At 43.2% G+C, this 23,937-nt stretch overlaps 1 protein-coding gene and 2 long non-coding RNA genes across 3 annotated transcripts; all 3 read left to right on the top strand.

Annotated features, from left to right (window-relative positions):
* The first annotated feature begins 599 nt into the window (after positions 1-599).
* Positions 600-1,927, top strand: LOC147643076 (uncharacterized). Its single transcript, XM_086836871.1, has 3 exons — positions 600-757; positions 817-1,244; positions 1,440-1,927. The coding sequence occupies exons 1-3, from the start codon at positions 600-602 to the stop codon at positions 1,925-1,927; spliced, it is 1,074 nt and encodes a 357-aa protein (XP_086692997.1).
* Positions 1,928-17,097: 15,170 nt separating this feature from the next.
* Positions 17,098-18,703, top strand: LOC147643075 (uncharacterized). The gene is made up of 3 exons (XR_015272597.1): positions 17,098-17,340; positions 17,398-17,520; positions 17,584-18,703. It is a non-coding gene; the product is annotated as an uncharacterized LOC147643075 (long non-coding RNA).
* Positions 18,704-22,218: 3,515 nt separating this feature from the next.
* On the top strand, positions 22,219-23,144 carry LOC147643074 (uncharacterized). Its single transcript, XR_015272596.1, has 3 exons — positions 22,219-22,459; positions 22,524-22,920; positions 22,983-23,144. It is a non-coding gene; the product is annotated as an uncharacterized LOC147643074 (long non-coding RNA).
* Positions 23,145-23,937: the final 793 nt, after the last annotated feature.

Below are 23,937 nucleotides of genomic sequence, written 5' to 3'. Positions count from 1 at the left end.
ATAAGAGGCGCAAATAGGGATCGCTTCCTGCAGCTCTGCGACGAGGCTGAGGACGACCCCTGGGACGGAGCGTACCTGATGGTGGTCAAGGGCCTGAGAGCTGGCAGCACAGCTCCTTCGGACCCCGAGGAGCTGGATGGCATCGTGCGAGTGCTGTTCCCTAGTGGAGCTCCGGTGACCGTGAAGCCGAGCGTGGACCGCCACTTCAATGTCGCCTGCGAAGTCTCGGAAGAGGAGGTGATCCAGTTGGGTAGAAGCGTGCGCTACAAGAAGGCGCCTGGCCCGGATGCCATACCCAACAGGGCTCTAAAATTATCTATCGCGCTGCACCCGATGGACTTCGCCACAATGTACTCCAAGTGCCTGGAGGAGGAAATCTTTCCGGAGAGGTGGAAAAGGCAGAAGCTACTGCTGCTCTCCAAGCCGGGCAAGCCGCCGGGGGAGCCATCCTCCTATAGATCTGCCTGACCGACACCACTGGCAAGGTGTACGAGAAGATCGTGGCAGCCAGACTGGCTGCTGCCATCGAGGAGTCCGGAAGTCTTTCCCCGAGCCAGTTCGGTTTCCGGAGAGGGAGGTCCACGCTCGATGCCATTGAGATGGTCAAGGACATAGTCCGTTCGGCCATCGCGGGCAAGAGGTGGAAAGGCGGCTCCTTGAGTTACTGTCTTGTGGTAACGCTGGAAATAAGAAACGCCTTCAACACCGCTGACTGGAACCGAACATTGGAGTCCCTCGTTGCCCTGAATATCCCAGGGTATTTACTAAAAGTAGTAAGGAGCTACTTTAGTGAAATAGTGCTCTCAGTGGCGTCAGCTATGGATTCCAGAGCATACGAAGTCTCAGCCGGAGTCCCCCAGGGCTCTGTTTTGGGACCCTTGCTCTGGAACACCATGTACGACGGGGTTCTGCGACTCCCTATGCCCAGTGGCACTACTTGGCGAACGATGCGATCGGATCGATCGAGGCATGGCTTACGAGCGCTGGGCTGGAACTACCGGCGCACAAGACAGAGGCAGTCTTGATATCGAGCAGGAAAGCGGTGGAAACGGCCGAGATCCGGGTCGGAGGAGCCGTGATCAGATCGCAGAGGGCGATTAAACACCTCGGCGTCCTAATCGACACACGGCTGTCATTAAGGGAGCACCTGGAGTATGCCCAGAAGAATGCCAGTGGGACGGCAGGAAGTCTCGCCCGCATACTGCTCAACACTAGAGGGAAGCAGGAAGCTGCTGACGAGCGTCGTAACTTCCCAGATCCTTTATACGAAACGAAGTCCTACATACGGGGCGTAGAGGCCACTTACAGACTGTAAGCGCTGTAAGGATGGCAAGCGCATTCAGGACGGTCTGGGACAACGCCAGAACACCAGAACGGTGATAGCCCTCCCCTGAGGGAGCTGGTCCGTGAGAAGGTTGAGATTCGGTGTGCACTGTGAGGACACGAAGGACTAGGAAGCGGAGCCGAGGCCGAGGCAAAAAGCGCGGCCAGAAGAAGGACCTACGAGAGCTGGCAGGCAAAGGACGCCTCGTCCAAAGGGCGTCGGACGCACAGGCTGATCCCCAACCTAGAGGCATGGATGGAGCGGAAGCATGGGCAGGTAGATTTCTACCTGACCCAGGTTTTTAGCGGAGATGGCTGCTTCCGTAGCTACCTAAAGAGGTTCGGCCATGACGATGAGGATGATTGCCCGGAGTGCGGATCTGGAGTTGCTGAGGATGTGCACCACGTAGTGTTCGAGTGCCGCCAACTGGATGATGAGAGGGCCGCCAAGGAGGAGGTAGCAGGAGCAGAGATCAAGGTGGACACGCTGGTGCCGCTGATGATGGAGACTCCCAGGATGTGGGAAGCGACAGCAGCATTCTCTGCCAAGGTGCTGAAGGCTCTTAGAGTGCTGGAGAGGGGTAGAAGAGAGCGGACGGGCTAAGAGGCCTACAATTGTGCGAAGCAATGCTTTGCGGCCGTACCGCACATTATGGGTCCTTGCCCCGTTCCTAGTTATAAGCATTTATGATACTTTAGGTGTTTTTTCTAATCGAAAAAAAATAAAAAAAAAAACTTTTTTAATATACAATACGAAAAATATATATATACACACACATGCACAAAAAATAACCTTTTTTAATTTATAATACGAAAAATATATAAAGATATACAAACACTCGTCTCCTCTTTGTGCCTAGAGCGTGTACAAGCACCTGCATTCATACATTCCACAGCCGAACAGTGCCGACGAGACAAAATCAGCCACCTACAATTTACAAAAAAAAAATAAATTTCGTAAACCAAGGATTTAAAATTATCCAAATTTTATATATATAGTCCGGGTTTTTTGGCGATTTTTTGGTTTTCTTTCTTCCTTTTTCGTGCAAACATCCCTTCTGCGATCATCCGTCGTATTCCGGAAGCTAAAAATCGAGGCAGGGCTGTCGACTGGAAGCAATTGTCAAGTACCGCTCCATAGGCCTATAGCTAATTCCATTGGCTTGGCGAGAAAAGTTTAAAATATTTTTTTGTGGTCTCTCTTCCTACTTTTTTTTTTGCGCTATTGTAGTTATCCCACTGTTTTTTAGCCGAGTGTCCTCTACTATATTTTTTATTTATTAAATAAAATAAGAGAGCAATCTTTCTCTCATTTTGCTATTTTTTTGTGTTTCTAGCTAATTGCTTTTTGTATAAAAAGGAAAGCTAAAGTTTTTTTTGTCTGATTGTTGTTTTTATTTAGCACATTTGTTCGAGGTTAGGGATATTTTGGTTATCTGCTTTAGCTAACACTGGTAGCCACATTTCAGCTATTTTTTTTTTAGCTTATTTATTTGTTTCTTGTTTTTTTTTACTATTGTACCAGTGAGGGCGGTGTTTCTAAACATTTTTCGAATTAAGATTCAGACTGGGTTGTTCATCCTAGTACAGGCCTTGTTGCAGTTTTTTTGTTTTTTTATTCTGTTTGGCAGTGCGTCAGCTAGGCGGCCTCGATTTCGTCAGCCCCTAATTGAGCATGCCCATAAAGGGGAACTCGAAACCGACATCTGCGCCAGGAAAGGAGTCCAAAGCGAACCCATCAACTCCGGTACCGGCTCGCGCTAGGCCAACACCCAAGTCAGTCAGTCCGAAAGGAAGAACCGTATTGTCCGGGTCTCAAGGAAGGAATCTTCCGTCGCCAAGTTCGAAGGCCACTCCCCGGGTTGTGATCCATTGGCGAAAGCATCTAGCGAATCGTCGCTTGCAGTTAAGCCTGAGAATCCCTCCACTTCCGGGAGTGAATTCCTAAGGGTGACACGCGCAGTGAGCAAAAAGAGACCAGCCAACGGCAGCAACCGCTGCTTTGCACAAATTCATTGCGGTCAGCGATCGCGTAAGCCTCCTTGAAGCAAAGATCAACACTCCTGGTCAAGCTACACCGTCCTCGCTTACATTACATGTACGCCTCCAACAAGTGCGAGCCTTATGGGAAAAAGTTGAGAAGGAATATGAGACCTGCTATGACTTAATTGCCCTAGAAGGATCCCTCAGCATATTGCCTCTGCTGCAATCAAAATATGATTATTGTTATTCGGTATATGAGGCATGTGCGGCACAAATTGGTGAGACCCTAAAAAGGGTAACGCCTCTTACAGTCCCAGCTCCCTATCAACCCCAACTTTCGTCCGTTTGTCGTTTATCTCCGTGTGATACGGAAGTTTTCGACGGGGACTACCTCCGATGGCCCACTTTCAGGGACCTGTTCACGTCAGTTTATGTTTCACAGCGCTGACACACTCCCAAATATCCACAGAGAACTGGGATTTTCTACTGGTCTTCCTATGCGCAAGCAAATTGCCGAAGGTTAGCCTGTCTTAATGGGAACAGTCCCTCACTCCAAAATCCGAAATACAAATGTCAGTCGATGCGCGTTCCGGGTACATCAAATAGAAGCAGCTCTGTCTGAATTGTTTCGCGAGAGGCCATCAGCTTCGTGATTGCTTAAGCACTCACAGCAGTTTCACATGTAAGGAGAGACATCATACGCAAGCACATCAACTGTGCAAAACTACTTCGCCTCCGGCACTACAGCCGTTCTGCTGGGCACGGCGATTATCGACGTGTGCCATTTGGGGACTAACTACCGAGCACGAGCGTTAATCGACTCGGGATCAGAGGCGACGTTCATTTCCGAGCGTCTTTTCAAGATTTTTAAGTTACCATTCCGCAACATCCAGACGCAAGTCTCCGGGCTAAACCATTCGGTTTCGGAAAAGTCGACAAGACTTTACAATTTTTCAATCCGCTCCCCGACCGGGGCTGCAATTAGACACCGTAGCCTATGTCCTTCCGGAATTATCGGGCGAATTGCCGTCGCATCCAGTTTAGAAAAATTCCTTAAAGGACCTGCTCGATCTCCAATGGGCGGACCCCAGTTTCTTAGAAAGTTCCCAGATCGACATCCTAATCGGAGCCGATATTCTACCGTCAGTGATGATGCGCGGCACGCGAAAGGGATATTTGCGGCTCACTTATAAGCCAAGAGACCATCTTTGGGTGAGTGCTAACGGGGCCGATCTCCAGTATGCAGGCCGACCAAGTCGCATCCTTCACAACTCGGGTTCACCATGATAATAATGATGCATTGGGCACACTTCTCAGCAAGTTCTGGGAGGTGGAGGATATACCTGAAGATGATAGGAGAGTCGGAGTCCTATTGTGAGAGTAATTTTATTCGAACAACGAAAAGAGACGCAAGCGGGAGGTACGTGGTCACGCTACTGTTCTACGACCCCGAATACTCCGGATCCAATCTGGGGTATTCGAGGTCCATTGCGTTAGCTCAGTTTCTTCGAAACGAGAATCGTTTAAAAAGGGATTTTTCCCTAAAAGAGCAATATGACAGCGTGATTCAGGAATATCTGGATCTGGGTCATATGAAAGAAGTTTCACCGACACATAATTCTCCTACCTATTACCTTCCACATCATGCAGTACCTAAGCCCAGTCCGTTTGCAAATGGAACCAGCTTAAATGATATTCTTCATGCCGGCCCAGTCCTGCAATCCGATTTGACTATCCAGATTTTGAAATGGCGGTACGTATTCAGCGCAGACATTACAAAAATGTACCGTCAAATCTGGGTCGATCGGAAGCATACGCCCTTTCAAAGAATTTTTTTTCCGAAATAAGAAAGGGGATATCCGAGACTTCAATTTGCAAACGGTTACCTTCGGGATCAACTGCGCGCCATTCCTCGCCATTCGAGTGCTGAAACAGCTGGCAGAGGATGTCCGAAGGCCATTTCCAAAAGCCAGCTGGATTATAAATCAAAATATGTACGTCGATTAGGTTTTGGCAGGAGCAAACTCCCTAAATGAAGCCCAAACCTCAATCCAAGAGTTGCAAGAGGCTCTTAATTCTGCGGGTTTCCCGTTAAGGAAGTGGACTGCCAACCACATGTCCAATTTGGAGAATATTCCAGTCGAGCACCTTCTTCATAGCGAGTTCCTTGACATCGATGACGAAAGTACGGCCAAGACCCTCGGTATTCGTTGGAAGGCAAGGTCCGATGAATTTTATTTTGTTCCTCCGTAAATATCACTGGAAACCTCCTACACCAAACGAGAGGTGTTATCCCAAATTGCGAGGTTGTTTGATCCTGCCGGATGGCTCGCTCCGTTCATCGTGCTCTCCAAAATTTTCATGCAAGAGATTTTGCTGCAAGATCTGGGCTGGGACGATAGGCATCCTAGCGAAATGAGTCAGAGATGGCGATCGTTTCTCCTTGAATATTCCGACCTCAGCCAGATCCGTGTTCCGAGATGGGTCCGGTATAAGTCCGATATAAAAGTTGAGTACCATGGCTTCTGCGATGCGTCCCAAAACGTCACGGGTTTGGTCACGAAACCTTCTCACACCTCCTTACAGCCAAAACACGAGTCGCTCCAGTAAAGACCGTGTCCCTTCCCAGGCTAGAGCTCTGTGGTGCCGTACTGTTGACCGACATGATAGCAACGGTTCTTCCACATGTGCCAACTGCCAGTTCCGACATACGCTGCTGAACCGATTCCACGATCGTGCTGGCCTGGTTACGAAAGCCTGTTTGCAACTGGACCACGTTTGTGGCTAACAGAGTTGCTAAGATAACCCAAGCGATCCCAGTCGACTGCTGGGCACACGTTCGATCCGAACAGAACTCCGCCGATTTAGCTAGTCGAGGCGTGTCCCTACACGAGCTAACGGACAGTCAACTGTGGTGGCATGGACCTGAGTGGCTACAAGTGCCACAAGAGCTTTGGCTTTGCGATGATGTGCATCTGAACACAGAGCTAGAGCAGCGGGCGGTCAGGGTGCATTTTAGTAAGGCCCCCTCTGACGAGTTTTTGGAACGCTTCTCTAAGCTGGACAAAGCGTTGCGAGTCCCGGCGAATGTTCAACGATTCTTTAAGCTCTGCCGCAAGGGCTCAATTTCGCCCACTTTACGACTCACGCGCTTTAGCGCTCAAGCGCTGATCTCCATTGCGAAGCGTAAAGCATACGGCCAAGAGCACAAGTGCTTGCGAGAGAAACGGCCAATCCATTTGGAACTCGCATCCGATCTTACAACCATGTCCGAAAATACATCCGATTTGCTGGCCCTTACACCAGGCCATTTCCTTATTGGAGGGCCGTTGCTTTCCATGGCTGAGCCTGAGATAAAAGGCGAAGCCAAATCGATACTAAATCGATGGCAACATTTGAAGGCCCAACACCAGCAGTTTAGTGCACGATGGAAAGAGGAGTATCTAAAAGAGCTCCACAAACGCAACAAGTAGCAATTTCCAACCACGAATCTCCAAATACCCGATATGGTAGTCGTCAAGGAGGATAATCCGGGCGCCGACGGCCGAGTTCGAGTGGTGGAGATCCGTACGGCGCGCGGCACAATAAATCGCCCCGTCCACAAGGTCATCCGTCTCCCTGTGGAGAGTAAAGTCCCCTATGTGTCCAGCGAGAAAAATATTTGCGCCTCCAATTTCAATTTTTTGTTTCGTTTCCTCGCAAAACAATTTAACATTCATGGTGCCGCGTCCTCGAACCGCCGAGACTTTGGACAGCAGACGTTCGCGAGGTATCCAATCCTACCGTTGCCGAGTCTGCAGGGGAATCCATCCTCTTCGGAAGTGCAAGAGGTTCCTGAAACTGAGCGCTGAAAAGTGCCTTCCAGCAGTACTGATCAACAAATACTGCTCGATCTGCCTCGCCCACCAGCATTCGGAGGGCACGTGTCGCAGCACCGATGGCTGCAAAATGTGGCGAGAGCCAGCACACGCTGCTACAATTCCACGAGGAGCCGCGGGCGTCCACGATGACTGTCTCCAGGTCTCCGGCGCCAGCCATCGGCCTCCACTCCATCCTCGTCTGTGGCAGCGTTGCTGCACCAAAGGGTCGTCCATGTGCTCCCGACGGCCTGCGTCGTGCTGGATACTGGGACGACGACCTTTGAGATGGGGGCCATGATTGACCCTTGCATGGCGGTCAGCTTCATTGATCGGTCGCTAGCGGCGGCGTACAGGATACCAACAGTGGAAGCAGGAGAGGACGAGGTCTCCTCGGCGACCATCCGGTCCCGGACCGGCAATTTCAGCCTCGAAGTGATTTTGAGGCTCGATCCCAGCCTCAAGATCCGAAATCCCATACGGACTCTGAGCGAAGCCGCCCGGGCGAAGTTTGATGACATCCGCCTCGCTAATCCCTTGTTCCATCGCCCAGCTACAATCTCCCTCGTGTTGGGTTCGGATCTGTATCCAAAGCTGATCCAACCGGGGTTCCTTAGATTGGACGATGGGTTGCCCGTCACCCAGAGCACCGTGTTCGAATGGACCGTCTCTGGAGCGTGCCGAGAGGCCTAACGCGGCATTGCGTGCGCAAGGGGGGGAGGAATGTTCGCGCCACGAGGGCGCTTAATTTCGAGCAGCAGTGTGGGAGCACGAGCTTTCGCTCTCGCTACTCCCTAGTCATCTCTACCAGCGGCCGCCGACGAAATATTGGTCTGACGACGGCTACTAATTTTTGGACACCATCCGCCCACTCCTGTTCAGTATTGAAATTCTTATTTGTTAAATTTCCTGATATGCCTATAGCCCCAGTCTCTATTGACAGTCTTATGACAACCGATATGCCGTTTGAATTTAAAAGACTTAAATTTCCTATACGTCTTGCGTTTGCCATGACCATCAAAAAATCACAAGGCCTATCCTTAAAAGTTTTTGGTTTAAATCAAGAACATTCATGTTTTTCCCACGTCGGAATGTTTTTCACGGGTCGGAAGACCATCTGCGTTTTTTTGTTTGCAACTGAAAATAAAACAAAAATGTCGTGTATCACAAGGTTCATAAGTGAAAAGCAACCTATGTACAAAATACAGAAATAATAATGAATAATTAAAGTGGATGTTTAATATATATATTTTTTTTTGTCAATAAAAAAAACACAATCTGCTTATTTATTGCCATTAAGGTGGAACAAAGGTCGCCGGGTCAGCGGCACTAATTGTTTAAATAGTCAATAAGAATTTTTTCTGGTGGGGTCATCATCGACAGAGAATGGGAGGCGCTCCTCTCGATATGAAGCCAGTGTTTATTAATGAGGTGTGAAAACAGAGACTTGAATTTCTCAAAATCTGACGGTTAGATCGAATTAAAATCTAATTCGGAATTAAAGAATATTTTTCCGTATCGTTTGAGATACCGTGCTTTCATTTACGCTCATTAACATTTTTTTAATGTTAGCATCGATTTTCTTGTCGTAGTGTGTGAGGGTGTTCATAATCATACCGCTATGGTATATACTAAAATAATTGAAAAGAATCGAAATAGGTAATTTCTCCTGAATAAATGAACGGATTTAGATGAAAGTCTAAATAATTAGCCGAAAAATATTTTTTTAATATATCCAAGGGTGAAATACTTTGAAACCCAACAAAAAACAATAGTATTTTTTTTTTTTTTTTGCATTTATAAACTTTATTTTGTTCGAATTAGTGCCTAATTTCGAAATAAATTAAAAATCCCTCTATGTTCCATTTCCCCGCCGTTCAATATCTACGCTAACTTATCGACGCTAATTTGGCGGACATCGGTCAACTTCATCTGCTTTAAAAGGAATTTCTTCTCAATCTCTCATTAAATTAAGACAATGCACAGTGGGAGAAACGGCTGATTTAGTGGCAATTTATTGATAAATTCCGCAAAATAGATTCTATTTTCGTACGGATAATTTCATTTTGTAGATAAATATATCCATAATCAAAATTATTATTGAAATATGTTTTTCTTCCAGGGTAGGTATATGAAAGTTTTTTTTCTAATATCGTTCAAAACTGCTCGATTTGATAGCTGGCCTGTTTTGCTCGATTCTGAGGAATCTTTTCCACCAATTTTCATGTATTTTTTTCTATGAGAAATATATACATATATACATTTTTATAAAATTAGGTATGAATTGGACAACTATATAAGTTGAATAAAGATAAAGAGGAAATATAATCAGAAATATATTCCAACATTTTGAAAAAAATATGTCTTTTCTGGAAGCATACATTTATTTATAATTGAATATTACACGAATAAAAACAACTTTAAAAATGACTTTTTCAATTGAACATCTAGTCAATTAAATTTATAATTTCCGAAATTGTAGCTCTACTCGGTATCTGATGAGGTGTATTCTGAAAAGTTTTCCTCTAAGTCTTTATTTAATATATGGTTGATAATATCTGTATCTATTAGCTCATCCTTTTTGGAAGGGGAAACTGAACTTTTTGATAGCATCGCTATGAATGGGTCTGATAAAAGAAGAAGTGTATGAGCCAAGTACTCCATCGTGTTTTAAAATTCTTAAGAATTCGATGATTCTCTTTCCATTTTATCGCCAATTTTTTGATGACATTTTTTATTTTGACAGCTATTTTAGCACATTTACTATCTCCATAAATAGTTTTATCAATAATATTGCTGTAGATATATGTTTCTACAGCCAAAAGTTTTTTGCAATCATCTTTTTCCATATGCCATAATGAAAATGCACTCGTTTGGAAACTAACATTGTACCTGAAAAAATGTATTTAAAAGTAATATGCGGCTCAAATTGGAAATTTTCAAAGCGCAAAACGTTGACCAATTTAAACAAAAAAATTTATATCGATTTGGGTCGAACCTTAAAAGTTCAGTTCTGCTAAAGATTAGTTTATCAGTAACCATAAAATCTCATCAAAGCATACATATTAGTACTGAATTTTGAAACAAAACACAATCACAGGTCACACACACTTATTTTTTCTTTAATAACATACGTCTTTCTTCATATAAAAGTTGGATCGCGATGTGAAAAAAGAAAATTTTATGCAAATAGCAGCGCGTCGTCAAAATTAGCAGGAAAACGGTTGGCAGCAGCTGATGATACATATGTTGTGTTTGAAGCTTTACTACTATGCGACTATAGAAACAAATGTGTTGCATTTCGGGTGGGAAGGGGCTGAAGGACTATCGATGTATCGATAGGGATAGGTAGAATTGGTAGGACCAGGAGGGGGCGAGGAAAATGAGCGAACCGGGAAGTTCGAATGCGGCCCAAGAGTAAAGGGTTCTTGCCCTTTCTCTCGGCAAAGGCAATGAAGGAATAGGAAAAGTAACGACTGGACCTCTGAAACAGAGGGAAGGAACCTGGGGTATAAATAGAGGTGCTAATGGAAAAAACCCGGCAGTAAAAATTGTGGATGAAAACGTGTGCGACGGATTTTGTGAAAAAAGTCGGGAAGAACGAACGTGACCACGAGGAAAAGGTGGACGACGTGACCGATCGCCGCCTCCATTCCGTGGCCCAGAGCCGTCTTAGTTCCGTCGCTTCAGTGCCGCCGCCTCAGTTCCGTCGCCTCAGTGCCGCCAGAAAGCCGCTGCACCGCCTAAGCCAGCGCAGTAGCCGGAGCGGCGCTTGCCGCCGCCTCGCGTAGCGCCACTTGAGCCGAAGCCGGAGATATCACCAGAGCAGCCGGAGCCATCCCCAGAGAAGCCGGAGCCGTAGTCAGAGCCGCCGTAGGGCCGCCTTGCCGCCGCCGAAGCGCCGCCTCAACACCGCCTAAACTGTAGCGTAGTAGCCGGAGCCGCCTTGCATTCGCCGAGGCCGTGACCAGAGCCGCCGCAGAAGCCCAGAGCGCCGCCAGCCAATCCGGTGAGTCCGTTCCGGAAAGGGCCATCAAAAGGGGGGGCCATATAGTTGTTAATTTAGTTTGCTATTTAAATTAGGATAATATTAAGTGTTTAGTGTTGCATTCGTTCGTTACCCGTGTCCTCCGCTTGACCGTATCCCGGGTCCGGGATTGGTGCAACACGAGCGCTGTGATCAAAGGGGAACGGAGTAGAAGCCGGTCGTATTTCTTTCTTTGCGTTTTTGTTGCAAACACCCATACCCCTATATTTTTATTGGAGCTCCAGCAGGGATTAGGGACAAAAGGGGGAAACATAATTTTGTGGCTGATTGAGGCCGAATCATTGAAGCGCTTCTCCTCCGGGAGTTTTGAGTCCCCAAAAGAGGCAGCCTTGGCGCAAGCGCATCCCTGGCTAAGGCCACGCTCTTGCCGGGAGCGAGGTGATGACCCATAGCAAAAAGAAGTATACGTTTGTAAATACATATAAATTAAAATAAAATATTATAATGAAAATGGAGTAGACCAGTTTACCTGGGGGAGATGAGTCGGTCGCCAGACCGCATAGAATAGGCTCCGGTCCGCCGGAGATGGGGGATACCCCTAGATAACCAGAAGGCATCACAGGATGGGTGGGTGCGTTGGGCAGAAACACCAATGCCACCAATTTGTCTCAGCCGTGTCCGTCCGTCTATATTTAATTGTTTATTTACCTTTTTTCTGTTTTTGTTGTAATTAGTGATGAGAGTTGTGTTTCGTGAGGAGTGTTTTCAGAGACGTCCGATTTATTCCGATATTTAATTGTGCGTACTGCGGGCATTGGGTCGGACCCAGCCCTGGGCTTACTGAGCTAGCCTGGCGTTGCCCAAGGAAAGGCAGTTCCGTTACAAATACGAATCGTTAAGTGTTTTTGTCCTATATGATGTATTAATAATCGATTATAGATAGATATTGGCGCCAAGATTAAAGTTGAAATCTGAATTTATCGCTGCTAAATCAGTTGTTTCTCCCACTGTGCAATGGAGCTACATATATTCTGTTTTCTGTAAAGATCATTATTAACCAAAAGTTGTGGGAATACAGGTTTTACAGGTTACTCTAATTATAAGTAATCAAAAGTTCGAATAACTTGGGAATAGCACTAAGCTTAACAATTCCTCTTTAGTTTTCGATATCAGATATACTGCCCTTTTTATGGAGAGGAATGATGAAAGATTCCTTCCAACTTTCTGGAAAAAATGAAAGCCCAAGAGACATCTGAAAAAGAATTGACAGAGGTAGGCATAAAGCACCAGCACCGTGTCTCAAAACACAGCTAGGAAAGAGATCTGGACCAGAAGAAAAGGATGGCTTTAGTGTCTTGAGATTCTGAAAAACATCGTCTTTGCATAGAGTGGGCATGAAAATGAATTAAAAAACGCGTAAAGTTGCTTAGGATTAGCCTGGAACTCATTTCTACACCGATTAAGGTGAATTTTGTGCGAGCTGTCAAATATCTAGAAAGGTCCACCTGTGACCCAGTCCTGGTGAATTTCTTGTAAAGTCTTGACTTCAAGTTTTTAAGGTAAGAAAGTCGACGAGAAGGAAAGGATGGGACATATATGTCAAAGGCAGAGTATAAAATGTCATAAAAGCGCCTAACCATGATATTGGGGTCGTCTAGATAATAAAAAAAAAGTCAAATCAGCTAGGGATAAATAGGAGTTAATGCCATTGAAATTAGCTTTGCGGAAGCAGCGAAAAGTTGTTGGTTCATCTTCTGGACTAGGAAGTAAAGGAAACGACGCTTCAAGAATTATAATAATAAGCTTCTTCAGGACAGGAGATAAGGTCGCAAAGATAAGGTCTAAGATTTTATCACCACAGTTCTTAACGTAGTTCAATTGGCCCAAAGAAAGGTCAATAAGACCATGGACTAAGTCATGAGGTGCAGTAGGAACCAGAAAATTTGTGTCAGGTGATGGCATCCAAGATATGGAAGGAATGTTAAAATAGCCCATAGCTATCAAATGGTCATTAACATCCAGAGTTGAGTGAATTCCCTGGATTAAGGACAGGTTCTGTAGAGTTCTGAGTAGGTTATGGGAACCAGTTCAGAAATTAGGTCAGACTTCACAGCAATAAGAAACGGTCACGCCTGTAGACAATATAGTTGCCAACGAATAATTCGCAATCAGAAACAGAGGAGTTAACCCACGTTTCAGTGAAAGAAATAACGTTGGCCTCGAAGAAGGCACTATTAGCGTGCAGCTCGCTAAGTTTTCCCAACAGACTACGAGCATTCTGATAGTGCAAAGAAAACGAGTTGATTAGTTTTTTGGAGTCCTGGTTGAGGAAATCAGAGGCACTCCAGCCCGAGAGTTATTCTTGTAAAGGAATTAATGAACAATAGCATGTCAGAAAGTGCATTTTTAAATGAAGAAATATTTCGTTTCTGCTTAAAATTGAATTTTTAGAGGGAGAATTCATTACAAGAAACACTCAATTTGGTGCTCAAGTGAATACGGACGTCTTTCACAGATGCAGCAGGATTAAGGCGAGACAAAAACTAGCCTTTTTTTTGGAAACGCCAGCAAGAGGCGCCGGACTCCTTAAGGTAACTCCAGAGATAGGTGAATGGTGTGGTCTGACGCTAGAAATCGGAGGATATGCGATGGTGACCGCCGGCCGATCGCAGAGTGAGCATCCCTCAGTTGGTTCGAGGCCAGCAAGGCTCTGCTTGCGGCAGCAGCGTGCGACGTAGTTGCCTGATCCAAGTTGACTGGCTGAAAGATCGGAGATGCGACGATATCGGCTAGTCCAGTGCAAGAGGCAGCATTCAATACGTGACCAGACGCCGCGACATCGGCAGCTGAGTCATCGGCAACACCCTTGGTATCACCATTGGGAGGGTTACGTAAGCTAAACAGCAAAAGGGGCTCGCAGGGTCTCCAACAGGCAATTATTAAAAATAGTTCCCGTATTGCTATTTGGTGTGACGCTTATCAGGTTCATCGTTTTGAAGAAAGATTCCGTTTTCTGGAAACAGCTTTCTAATTCCTTGAACCCAGCCGCCAAAGATTGAAACTCCAAATGGGTTTGTCTCATAAAAATCCGCATTTCAGATTTGATATGTAGGCACGGGGCACGTCCAATCCAAGCCAGCGTGATCCAGTATGTAGTCAGCGATGCGCGGGCCAACGTGCCCAAGATCGGGAAAGCCCCGGTGTGAGGCATTAGTGCACAGCCAACAATAAACAGTGTCTTGCCGCGAAGGAATTTTGCGGCCATGTGGACAATCCGTGACAACAGGGTGACATTATGTTGAAATAAAAATAAATCGCAATAAGCACTCGCAAGTAATAGAAACAGAGCGAGAGAAAAATATAAGCTTTTATCTAAGCTCAAGAAAATATGAGTTTGTGTGATTGTTCGAGGTATGCAGATCACTTGCAGCAACAACAACACTGAAACCGATGCAGCAGTAAGCGGTAAAAGAACAGCACAAGAAAACAAGAGCGAAATAATATTTTTCGAAATTAAAGTCACTGTCTTTATATGAGATAATCTAGATGTTTTGGGTAAATAAAGATCGCCAAAACACCGATCACTTGCTAAAAATTTGGCTTTGTAGAATAAATATTCACGGTGAAATCTTAAAGCGAAGGTTGAGCAAAGGAAAACACGTCTGACTCGTAGGCAAAGCTAAATTTTAAGTCTCATTACAGCTCGGACGACCTGACTGTGGTGTTGCTAGAAAGCGAGAAGAAGTGCCTAATGGTACAAGGCACACGATAGGCAGGCTCGTCCAGAAGAACTCAGCCCAAAGGACCAGCAACTGATCGTGGGTGCAGACGCCAATGCGCACCTCAGCGTATGGGGAAACCCCGGCATAAACGACAGAGATGAGTCACTTTTAGAGTTTATTCTATCTACAAATTTATATATAGCAAACGTGGGTGAGGAACACACCTTTGTAGGTCCCAAAATATAAAAAGTCTTTAGAGACCCTCTTAATGGAATTACTACGCGCATATCGCGCATCATGCCCGATTTCAAGAAGCAAGAAAAGGACCTGACCACTCTGGTGGAACGAGGACCTCTCGCTCCAACGCGATAACCTCAGAGAATTCTTCAAACTCGCCAAGCAGGCGAAGAATGATATAATCAACGAGGAATACAATATCCTGCTAAGGAACTACAAGAAGGAAATACGCAGGGGAAAAAAAGCTCTTGGAGAAACTTCTGCTCCAACTTAGAGACGACACCAGAAACGGCTAGACTACGGAAGTTGCATTCAAAGCAACACACCATACAGAGTCAGCTCAAACGCGACGACGAACAGTGGATTGAGGGCAGCGAAGAGGCCCTAACAGCACTAATGCACGCGCACTTCCCAGGTTGCACAGAGATCACCGATGCTAACGAGCACCAGGTACTACCAACCAGGGAAGACCATCTCCCAAATGATCTCATCCTCTAGAAGAGTTCACTGGGCTATAGACTCCTTCGCGAGGGTAAAAGCACCAGGACTAGATGGAATATTTCCAGCCATGCTGCAGAAGTCATCGCTCCATGGCTATAAGCAATATACACAGCCTGTCTTTGTACGGGCTATATCCCAATCCAATGAAGGACTTTCAGGATTGTCTTCTTGTCTAAAGCAGGGAAGAGCAGACACGTCAGTCCAAAGGCCGATAAGCCTCACCCCTTTTTTACTCAAAACGATAGACCGCGGGAAAGGCTGCACAACGCCTAGTAGCGCTGTCGGAAAAAGGTTACGGGCTCAGTTCAATTGGTCGAACCGTGAGCAGTGTATCTAACTATATGACGCCTAGAACATGCCCTGATGTGAAAACATCAACATTCATGGGACCTGAACACTGGAAAACGGTTCAGGACCATGGTCAATACCTCAACATGTACACTGACGGCTCCAAGATGGAAGGATGAGTTGGAGCGGGCAAATACTGTACAGACCCCGAGACGAGGCTGTCGTATAAGCTACCAAGCCAATGCAGCATATTCCAGGCGGAAGTCTTCGCGGAAGGCGGCAGAGCTTGCGCAGGAAATAGCCCGCCCATGTGAGGCGGTAAACCTGTTCGTCGACAGTCAGGCGGCGATTAGATCTATGCAATCGTCAGCAGTCAGTTCCAAAAATGTACTGGCAAGCAGGGCCGCACTAGATATCCTAAGCACGACAACGTCAGTGTGGATCTACTGGGTTCCCAGCAACAAGGGCATAAATGGAAACGAAAACGCAGACGAACTTGCAAAGGAAGGAGTCGTCCTGGCTATCGATAGAACAGAAAACGTCAGAGTCTCTTTAAGAATGCTCCAAAGTGAGTTGGAGAGGCGGGTGGACGTAATAGCAAAAAGCAGGTGGAAAGGTAACTCCGCTACCTGCAAAACATCTAAAATCTTGTGCAAAGAGTGCAATGACAAACTCAACCGCTACGTACAGCATCTATCCCGAAAATCCTGCAGACTATTAGTGGGAATTCTTACGAGTGACTGCCTTGCTGCCGCAATGCATTCAGGCTGGGCATCACCAACAACGGCAACTGCTGGAAATGCGATGAATCTGAGGCAACCGAAACCTTGGAGCATCTCATGCCCAGCCCTAACGCAGGCAGTACTGGCATCACTAGCAGATGCCTCAAGGAAGTCGCCAGGTTAACTACTTGCCTGCGCAAAAACTACCGCGATCCTTAATGACTTCAACACCGCGTAAGAAAAACAAGACCCGTATAAATAAGGGCCATACTTGTAGTGGCGACTGAAGACCCTGCCAAGGAAAAATCAGCCTAGAAGGATGCTACACTTTATGCGAAGCCTAAGCCTAGCTTCGCCAGTGTTGGCGATAACGTAAAGGCTGTTATGCGGCTACGTAACTAAGCTTTAAGCAAGCTTGCCGGCACGTGCCGTAATGTGTAGAGCTGCATTTCACCAAAACGCGTTTTGGCAAATTTAACAGCGAACTCACATTTGCTCTGAAGAAGAAGAAGAGCATATTTTCCAATTTGGAAATTTTTGGTTATCTGTTGCGGAACTCAAGCAGTCTTTCCGTTTCCGTGGGGGGGTCTTTTTAAATCAAGACCTTGGTAGAGCATAGACGTGTCTAGTGCTCATAATTGTTAATAATTAGACAGTGTCAGTGACTCGCGATTATCGGAAACCAAGTGTTAAAGCGGCAGCTAAAAGCTCATACTGAAGTGAGTATATGAATGCCAAAGTGTTGGCACAGTAAATAACTCTTTTTTTTTGCCCAGGGCAGGAAGGTGTTAAAAGTGGAGGCAGCAAGGCAGTTGAAATTCATGGCCAGTGTCAAAAGGCGAGAAGGCCTTTCTCGGAAGGGAGACGACTTTATGTCAGTGCCAGGGCTCGGCCAGCGGGTAAACATTTTAATGCCGTGTTCATTTTATCCAGTGCTGACTGTGTGAATTTAAAAATTACAGATTGGGCCCTGCAGCAAGAAATTTAAAACGCCAAAGAAGGGGCACCCCTAAGCAAGGGGGCATGAAGTGATGGGGAGTTGCAGCGGCACCTGAGGAGCAGCGCTGAGCAACGGCTGACCAACAGCGCGGATGCGCAACACATTTGCTGGCCAGTGGCGCCGCCTAGAGAGGCGATTTTTTTGTGTTGTGCGGGAAACCTAGGTTATGTAACCAGGGCAATAACCCCTAGTGACCCCAACCATGCGGATTAGCCGCCATATCGGCTGGTGAAAATTTTAACCTCCATTAGTGAGGATCTGTGCTAGTGCCAGACGTTCATTAAATGGGTTTTAACCCTCTAAGGCCTATTTTGCCTTCTTCGTTTTTCCCGATTTTGTTGTGCTAAATTTGCTCTGAAATACTTGTCTAAATTTTGACACAAACTGCTGCTAACTCGTGCTTTAATTATGGAAATTATGTTCGACCTTTAAAAGCCTTCCTACTTACACTCGCCTAAACAAAAATGAATGAAGCCACAAAAATCCTATGAATATTATGCTGAATTTGAAACAATTTCCTTTAAATCTTAAACTTAACGATTTTATAAATTTTTAAATTATTTAACTTTAAAAAATTTAAAAATACTATATTATTCCAAATATTTAATTTAAAATTAGGAAATGAATTCTTTTGTTGCTTAAAAAAATAATAATGAAGAATGAAGTAAACACAGGTTACAGCCAGAGGCCTTTCGAACTATAACCTTTTCCAGCTATTCTTCGAGGGAGATCGATCTTTCGCCTATGGAACAAATGAGTGAGTTGTACAAAAAATGGTGTAGTTTCGAATGAAGATATATAATGAATTTAAAAGAAAAATCCAAGAAAACGAGAATACAAAAAAAATTTGTAACGAATCAAAACGAATTCAAAACAAACAAATCAAATTTGCCATGCACTAACTAAAAATGACCTACTTAACCTATCGCAACAACTGAAATTAGAGAATTAAAACGCACAAAAAAAAAAAATTAAGTTACTCCATTCTATTATTTAAAATTTTAATGTTAAAAGAACATTTAAAGATAAAATTTAAATTTAATTCAAACTGAAAGAGCATGCATAAATATATTTTTCTTAAATTTTATAATTTCTTATTGGGTCAAAGGGGATCACCAGAGCCAGGCTCTTGCGGCAGGTGATCATAGGTTGGGTGGGCATAAAGCGAGCACAGTAACATCCGTGTTTCCGCAATGATTGAATTTTCTCTGTCTTCTTTTCAGTTTTTTTTACATCCGCTTTTCTTCTGTCTTCTTTTTATGGTGTGAATTTTGTTTATCATTTCTTCCGGTTTAGTTCTAGCTTTTATTTTTGTCGCAGCACGCTCAATTTCTAGTCTTTTTAATAGTAATGTGTAGTCGTTGTCCGAGATCTGGGTGATCAAGACCTCCACCCCCAAAGCCGACGAGCTAGAGCCGGAAATTTATAGCGTGCCCCAGCAGCTCAGATCCTCGCCAACCCCCGACAAACTATATGGTTGTACACTACAGATTTTCGGTTTTAGTTTCATGAAAAAAAAAAAAAAATACTCCCACAGCCCAGACTTACTATGGTATCGTGCTCACAAGAGAAGCCAGAGAGCTCCTCAAAATCAAAAGGCGCCTTCGTAGACGAGCAATTCGATCCCAAGATCCTTGGGATCGCATTCTGTGGAACAGAGCAGCGAAACAACTCCGCGAAGTCCTGACGGAACTTCGAAGTGATTTTTTCGAAAAAAAAAGTTGGCTAACATGGATTACACCGTCGCACTATGGGCCAGGCGGCCCGGATTTTGGCCAAAAGGGTCAAAAATGGTTTTAAGAAAATGAGAAAAAAAAAACAATTGCATTATAAAGAGGATAGATTAAGCTATCTTTCTTCAAAATTTTATTACTCTCTATTCAATGGGTACGAGATGGCAGCTAATCAAAGTGGATATTTGCGTTTAATTTTTCCATTTTATTGGCAAAAATAAAAATTTCCTGCCCCCAAGCGGGCAGCTATAGTCACATCGAAATGCTTTTAATGAAACTAATAGAACCCAAAATTAAAAAAAAAGATGTTTTTTATATATTACACTTATTATTTTACAAACAAATTTAAAAAGAACACAGTTTTTAACCCATTTTTCACAAATTGTGATTTCAAACTTAGGGTACCTCGACGTACCACCTCCGATCAAATTGAAAAAAATCTTAAAAATAACTTTGAATATTTCGCTTTTACGTATAAGCTGTCCCAAATTCGCACTCTGAGGTTTTTTATACCAAAATTAAATTTTTAAACTTATATTTTTTTTTTTGTTTTTGTTGTAATAGAGACCATATTGGAAGTAAAAAACAAAAATTGCGGTAGATTGCTTCAAAGACGTTCATGTAATTGAGACTAGAAATTTGAACTTAAGGGGCTTAAAACTAAAAAACGACTGCATTTAATGCAACAAATATATTTTTTTCTAATAAATATTATCTAAATACTCATTTCTGTAAAGTGAGATCCAAATCGAATTGCTGGTTTTTTATTTTTTATGAAAAACATAATAAAAGGAAATATTTTTCAACTTCATAACTTCATAAAAAAAAATATTTTCTATTACTAATTTTTGAACACATAAAATTCAATGTTTTGAGAATGTGCATGCCAAATTTCACGTCTCTAAAAAATTCATTTTAGAAGTTACAGAGTTTTGGCCAAAATATGAACTTCCTGGCCCATAGTGCACTGGTTGCAAATCGCCATATTACTCTCCTTGCATTTCTTAAAAACCTGCCAAGCCAGCGACGTTTCCCTTTTGCGTTTATTTGTATGCTGCTATATGTCATCCTCAAATACATTTTCTTTATTGCCAGTTGATATTAATTTTACTAAAAAATACAATAGTCCACTATATATAATCATAAATTTAATAAAAAAAAAACAAAATAATGCGAGACAAAACCAATTTTACTTACACGTTGCCCCAATGCATTGCAATGCGCAGATACAATTAAAAACAATCGATAGTGGCCTATGAGCCATCGATGTTTAGAAAATTTAAGAAACATCGATAGTGCCATCGATTGTTTTCCAGCTCTACTTTTCAGTGGCAGATCGACCGTGGAACGATGAGCAGGGGTACGTTTCTTTGCGCTGTGCTCTCGTTTCTGTGTATACATATGTGTATACATATGTGTACAAGCGCTCGCACGTTTGTATGCGTGTTCAAATTTCTGCATGCAGTCTTTTTCAAAGATTTTGGACGGCCACAGCCAGTGCGCCGCGGCGGTGGCTCACTTGCTTATGACGTCACAGCAATACTGAGCGGCTAGCGCTTACATTGGGGGACAAATTATTTAAGTTAAGTTAAGGCTTATTGCAAATACTGCAAATGCAGTATTAACTGTAAAATTAACCAAATAAGAGCGCACATGACGACCAAAAAACATGCACAAAATACATCAAGTTTATTGAAACAAAGTAAAATTGGTTTCAAACCGGTCAAATCTTCAGAAACTTGTCGCCAAGAAGCTGTGATAGCTATGTTTATAGCCCAGCATCGTGCTATTGAGCCGGTTGGCCACCTATGTGAATTGTTGAAAACACATTTTGGAGCGAAGAAGGTTAAATTACACAGAACCAAGTGCACTAACCTTATTAAAAATGTAGTATCTGTGCACTTTAATGAAGATCTGCGTCTTGACCTGGGCAACGAAAAGTTCAGTCTGTTAATTGATGAGTCTACCGATATAAGTATAACCAAGCTTCTAGGTAAGTAACAGTCGTTAATGTAACCTTATATCAATATTAAAATTTTTGTGTTTTCAGGGGTTGCTATAATATATTACAGCGCTCAATGCGAGAAAATTCAATCGACATTCCTTTCACTTGTGTCAATTGAAAGTGGAGACGCACTTAACATTTCCAAGTGCCTCCTGGATGAGCTGTCTCGCCTTAAAATTACCGTATCAAACATGATAGGAATCGGCACTGATAACGCCAGTGTGATGGTGGGTAGAAAAAAAGCGTTTATACATTATTAAAGAAAAGCGTGCCGTCGTTGATTCTTCTTAAATGTGTGTGCCACTCAGTCCAATTGGCTGTCAATGCTGCTTGCAAGGTGGTTTTACCGGAAGGGCTTGAATTTCTTATAAGTGAAACGTACGCTTGGTTCTGTAAGAGTTCAAGTAGGCAAATTTTTAATGGATTACTATTGTGTTTGTTTTAATATTAACTATACTGCAATAGGCAGTTTGTTGTTCGTACTTGTCCCAGTTGTTTGTATTGAAAATATAACCATATACATATATGTGCAATCATAACTTATGTGCCCATTATCCCATTTAATATTATATATTTCATTTTAATTTATGCATCACAAGGCTCCTCTTAAAATCACCAGAGTCGCTGACACAAGATGGCTGTCTATTAAAAACGCAGTCAAACGTATAATAATTCAGTGGATTGAACTAAAATTGCATTTTCAAACTGCAGCGTTGGCAGAAAAATGCCACAAAGCAAATATATTGACTGAATTATACAATGACGTCAATTATTTATATTTGCTGTTTTTGAAGCCAATTCTTGACGATATGGCAAGAATCAATAAAAATTTCCAAAGCAAAGACGCAAACGCAACCAAATTACTGGGCGATTTCATTGTGAGCATTAATTGCCTCAAATAGAAAATAATACCGATCGAAGTTGAAGTTAACGTTCTCGACAAAAAATTTGAACAACATATAAGACAAGATTTGTATTTGGGATATGAATTTGAATCCAGTTTGTCAAATTTAAAAGGGACAATTGATGATGCAAGAGTTAAAAATTCGGCGTACCTGTACAGATTTTGTGATCGAATTGATGAATCAATTAAAGCAAAGGTAAATATGTTACTATATATAAATATTATTTTTGAAATACAACAAATTTTTGGATGTTTTTTAGATTGCCTGACAATTATTCCACGTTAAAAAAAATAGACGCATTTTCGGTAGATCGTATTTTAAAATCCAAAAAGGACTCAATCCTGCCTATTTTAAATATATTTTCAATACATCCTGAGATTAAAAGCAAAATAATTTCACAATATTCCAATATTCACCTAATAAATTGGGAGAACATTGAAAATACTTCAAAATTTTGGTCAGAAGTGAAGAGGTATCGGGATTCTGCAGGCAACAACCCCTATGAGGACCTGGTGAATTTCACTCTCAGCCTGCTTTCATAGCCATGTTCAAATGCTGAGGTAGAGAGAGTTTTCAGCCAATTAAACTTGGAGAAAACCAAAATTAGGAACCGTTTAGAGGTACATATATACATTAAATGCCATTTTGGCGATTAGGTAAATATACATATTTTTTAAAAGTTACGTTATAAATTCATGTACATGTATTCTTTCTTCAGATTCGGATTGCGTCGCCATAAATTATGTTGTCATAATTATAACTTGCCTGAAAAGTATCTCCAATTAATTGGCTCCATGGCTACTTATGAGGACAGCAATAATGACGAAGGAAAAATAATCGAAGATGCCTTAAAACTATTATCTTAATAACAATATTATAAAATTACTGTAAACAAACTTTTTGTCCTTTTTCTATCCTTTTTATAATATTTTCATCCTATCTTTCCTGTTTTTTTTTTCTCAATCTGCCTTTTTTTTTAATATTGGCATCACTGTTCTAGACATATCGTTCGGGTGCTCTGGGGCTCCAGGCTCAGCCGTTTTTGTGATAGTACTTTTTTGTACTGTTTGACTTCTCTATGTATTTCTTGCTTAGTGGTCAAATATAACAGCGAGCTCAGAGTTGCACTAGTGAAGAAGAGCTTGAAATCCAATTAGGAAATTTTTCGCTGCTACTGCACAATCGAGATCCGGAAGTGCATACACGTAAATAAGATCTTACAAGAGCTAATATTAGCCTAAAGTGCCAGTGAATCACATTTTTTGACTTGGGTATTTGAGAATTTATTCGGTAAAGTGGACGCTAAAAGTGCAAAGTTTTAGGCACAGTAAATAACCATTTTTGTTGTACAGATCAAAAAGGTTAGAAACGTGGAAAAGTGAAAAGTGGTCTGGCCAGCTTCGCGTCTGAAGAGAGGATTCATTTTTTTTGTGAAATTTTGTTACGTAACCGGGGAAATGACCCCAAGTGACTTTGACCACGCGGGTTAACCTTCATTCGCCCTCTGTGATCTAACCTCCTTAGAGTATATTAGTGCAAGTGTAAAAGAACATTAAATGGGGTTTTAACTATTAAGCCCATTTTGGCTACTTCCTTTTTTCTGAATAATTGTTCGACCAATTTGCTCAAAGAAAGTCAGTGAGATTATTGGCCCAAAACTGTTGCTGATGCCT

Source organism: Drosophila serrata, unplaced genomic scaffold (genome assembly GCF_035046125.1).
Source record: "Drosophila serrata isolate PLE 108 unplaced genomic scaffold, ASM3504612v1 contig_293, whole genome shotgun sequence".
In the NCBI taxonomy this organism is placed as follows: domain Eukaryota; kingdom Metazoa; phylum Arthropoda; class Insecta; order Diptera; family Drosophilidae; genus Drosophila; species Drosophila serrata.
This window is presented reverse-complemented; position numbering and strand designations above follow the sequence as displayed.

Coding starts and splice junctions, on each gene's coding strand:
- LOC147643076 (XM_086836871.1), top strand. CDS start 600: ATGGTCAAGGACATAGTCCGTTCGGCCATCGCGGGCAAGAGGTGGAAA. Junction 758..816: donor GTTGCCCTGAATATCCCAGG/GTATTTACTAAA, acceptor CAGTGGCGTCAG/CTATGGATTCCAGAGCATAC. Junction 1,245..1,439: donor GGAAGCTGCTGACGAGCGTC/GTAACTTCCCAG, acceptor GTGCACTGTGAG/GACACGAAGGACTAGGAAGC.